Source organism: Nicotiana sylvestris, chromosome 8, assembly GCF_000393655.2.
Source record: "Nicotiana sylvestris chromosome 8, ASM39365v2, whole genome shotgun sequence".
Taxonomy (NCBI): domain Eukaryota; kingdom Viridiplantae; phylum Streptophyta; class Magnoliopsida; order Solanales; family Solanaceae; genus Nicotiana; species Nicotiana sylvestris.
The window spans coordinates 210,262,666-210,266,394 of NC_091064.1; the positions used below are offsets into that span (position 1 = coordinate 210,262,666).

Below are 3,729 nucleotides of genomic sequence, written 5' to 3' on the forward strand. Positions count from 1 at the left end.
ATTTTCTCACGAACCAAACGGATCTATGTTTCCAAACCAGGGAACCTTGCCAGAACCTTCTGTGGTGAAATCCTCTTTCGGCCGACAGCGCTCTTTGCGAGTTTTCGCTAGCCGACCTCTCTCATTTCTCTTCTTACCGTCGCCTTATAGTGCTCGTCATGAGATTTCACTAACAAGACTCTCTCATTTTGATTTCTCTGCTCGCCATCGCCTTATGGTGCCCATAGGTTTTCACCAATAAGACTCTCTCATTTTGATTCTCTCATCCTGACTGTGTCGGATCTGAGCAATTGTGTCCTTTGATTTTGAAGAAACTTTTGCCGATTGATCAGAAGGACTTGCAACAGGTTTGGGGTCAAAAGAACTTGGATCGAATTAACAACTTTGGAACCGTCCAGGCGGGATTATCGCCGAATTATTATAATGTCTGCCCCAGTTTAAATTTTGGGGAAAACTGGATTTTTGTTTTGGTGTGACTGAACCCCATAGAGAGGCTGCCTACGTATCCTTTCGGAATCAAGTCAAACGTAGTTCAGGAAATTTTGGTTTTTTATTTTTTAGAACTTCACTTCTGGGTTCCAAAGAGGGTAATGAAAGAAAGGTAAATGGCTCAAAGGGTTAGCAAAGGATTTGAGTGTTTGGGTAGCGGGAATGAAAGCCTTCGTCCTCTCAAATGTGCAAAGACATCGTCAGAGCAAGTTCAAACATAGTATCTTTTTACTGCATCTGCATTCACGGCTGTGTCGGGATCTTTTCCTTCAATATCACCTAGATATAATGCTCCCCTGGGCAATATCTTCCTGATGATGTATGGACCTTTCCAATTAGGAGCAAATTTTCCTTTCGCTTCCTGGTGATGTGGAAGAATGCGCCTTAACACCAGTTGACCTACTTCAAAATTCTTGGGTCGCACTTTCTTGTTGTAAGAACTAGCCATTCTTTGTTGGTACAATTGCCCGTGACAAACCGCAGCCATTCGCTTTTCATCGATCAGCGTTAACTGTTCCAAACGGGTTTTGACCCACTCACTGTCTTCAATTTCAGCTTCAACAATGATCCGGAGAGAAGGGATTTCTACCTCTGCCGGTATTACAGCCTCGGTCCCGTAAACCAACAAGTATGGGGTTTCCCCTACTGAGGTGCGTACTATAGTGCGATATCCAAGCAGGGCGAAAGGTAACTGCTCATGCCATTGTCTGGAACTCTGGGTTGTCTTCCTCAAAATATTTTTTGATGTTTTTGTTCGCTGCTTCAACAGCGTCGTTGGCTTTGGGCCGATAAGGAGTGGAATTCCTATGCGTTATTTTGAATTGTTCACACACATCCTCCATCAAATGACTATTCAGGTTTGCTGCATTATCTGTGATTATAGTTGCAGGAATACCGAAACGACAGATAAGATTTGAATGTATGAAATCCACCACGGCTTTCTTAGTGACTGATTTGAGAGTGACAGCCTCGACCCATTTTGTGAAGTAGTCGATAGCGACCAATATGAATCTGTGTCCATTTGAAGCTTTGGGCTCAATCGGACCAATGACATCCATACCCCAGGCAACAAATTGCCAAGGTGCAGACATGGGATGCAGTTCTGTGGGAGGTGCGTGAATCAGATCTCCATGCACCTGACATTGATGACACTTTCGAACGAAGCTGAAACAATCCTTTTCCATGGTCATCCAATAATATCCGGCCCGCAAGATTTTCTTAGCCAAAACGTACCCGTTCATATGAGGTCCACACACCCCTGCATGTACTTCATGCATGATCCTGCCTGCTTCTTCGGCGTCAACACATCTTAATAAGTTGAGATCAGGGGTTCTTTTATACAATATCTCACCGCTCAAAAAGAATCCACTTGTCTGCCGCCTAATAGTTCTCTTCTGATCTCCAGTAGCATGTTCAGGGTATTCTTGTGTTTTCAAGAACCTCTTAACATCCTGGTACCATGGCTGGATACTTGGTCCTGCCTCGATGGCGTTGTAATAACCATGTCTTTCCCTGATTTGGATTTCCAAGGGATCGATGTGGGTGTTGCCTAGATAAGGTAACATTGAAGCTAAAGTGGCAAGTGCATCGGCTAATTCATTGTGACATCGCGGGATATACCTGAACTTTACTGATCTAAACCGCTTGCTGAGATCCTCTACGTGCTGTCGGTAAGGAATAAGCTTGACATCTCGAGTTTCCCATTCTCCCTGGGCTTGCCGGATAATCAAATCAGAATCCCCCATAATCAACAAATTCCCAACATCTTGATCAATCGCCATATTCATGCCCATGATGCAGGCTTCATATTCAGCTGTATTGTTCGTGCAAAAGAAACGAAGCCTAGCTGTAGCCGGATAATGTTGACCAGCAGGTGAGATCAAGATTGTCCGTATTCCTACACCTTTGGCATTTACGGCCCCATCAAAGAACATCTTCCAAACGTGAGCATTTTCCGAGACCACTTCTATGGTATTTATTTCTTCATCTGGAAAATAAGTACTCAATGGCTGGTATTCCTCATCAACCGGATTTTCAGCCAAATGATCTGCTAATGCCTGGGCTTTCATTGCCGTACGGGTGACATAGACTATGTCAAATTCAGTAAGCAAGATTTGCCACTTGGCCAGTCTTCCAGTAGGCATTGGTTTCTGAAATATATACTTCAAAGGATCCAGCCTGCTTATGAGGTAAGTAGTGTGAGTTTGAAGATAATGTCTCAATTTTTGGGCAACCCACGTTAAAGCACAACACGTTCTTTCCAGCAGAGTGTACTTGGCCTCGTAGCCGGTAAATTTCTTGCTCAAGTAGTAGATCGCCTGCTCCTTCTTTCCGGTTATGTCATGTTGCCCGAGGACGCAACCGAAAGAATTTTCCAAGACTGTCAGATACAAGAACAGGGGTCTCTCTGGCTCTGGCAGGACCAAAACTGGGGGATTTAAAAGATATTCTTTGATCTTGTCAAAGGCTTCTTGACATTCATCCGTCCATTTGATCACTGCATTCTTCCTTAATAGCTTAAATATGGGCTCACACGTGCTAGTTAGCTGGGCAATGAATCGACTGATATAGTTTAACCTGCCCAACAGACTCATCACGTCTTTCTTCGTTCTTGGGGGAGGTAGATCTCTGATAGATTTTATCTTTGTTGGATCTAACTCTATACCTCTCCTGCTTACTATGAAACCCAAAAGCTTGCCTGATGGGACTCCGAAGGCGCATTTGGCCGGGTTCAGCTTCAAGTCGTACTTTCTCAGTCTCTCGAAGAATTTCCTCAAGTCTTGGATATGATTGTCTCGAGTCCTGGACTTGATTATCACGTCATCCACATACACCTCTATTTCTTGATGCATCATGTCATGAAAAATGGCAGTCATGGCTCTCATGTAAGTTGCCCCAGCATTCTTCAGACCGAATGGCATAACCCGATAACAGTAAGTGCCCCATGGTGTAGTGAATGCAGTCTTCTTCATCCATCAACACCTGATGATATCCAGCGTAACAATCTACGAAAGACTGGATCTCATGTTTGGCGCAATTATCAACAAGGATGTGGATGTTGGGCAATGGGAAATTGTCTTTGGGACTCGCTCTATTCAAATCTCGATAATCCACACAGACCCGAGTTTTCCCATCTTTTTTCGGCACTGGAACTACATTCGCTAACCACGTGGTGTACTGGATTACCCGAATTACTCCCGTTTTCAGCTGTTTGGTGATTTCTTCTTTAATCTTGTCACT

General features: G+C 44.0%; 1 protein-coding gene across 1 annotated transcript; it reads right to left on the minus strand.

Moving 5' to 3' along the window:
* Positions 1-700: 700 nt before the first annotated feature.
* Positions 701-2,270, minus strand: LOC138876305 (uncharacterized). The gene is made up of 2 exons (XM_070155218.1): positions 1,930-2,270; positions 701-800 (listed from the first exon to the last, which is right to left on the minus strand). The coding sequence occupies exons 1-2, from the start codon at positions 2,268-2,270 to the stop codon at positions 701-703; spliced, it is 441 nt and encodes a 146-aa protein (XP_070011319.1).
* Between the last annotated feature and the right edge of the window lie 1,459 nt (positions 2,271-3,729).

Bases quoted from the DNA above. Each gene is read 5' to 3' on its own strand.
- LOC138876305 (XM_070155218.1), bottom strand. From the start codon at position 2,270: ATGGCGATTGATCAAGATGTTGGGAATTTGTTGATTATGGGGGATTCT. The intron at 801-1,929 runs GTTCTTGAAAAC...ATACATCATCAG, and splicing joins TGGTACCAGGATGTTAAGAG to GAAGATATTGCCCAGGGGAG.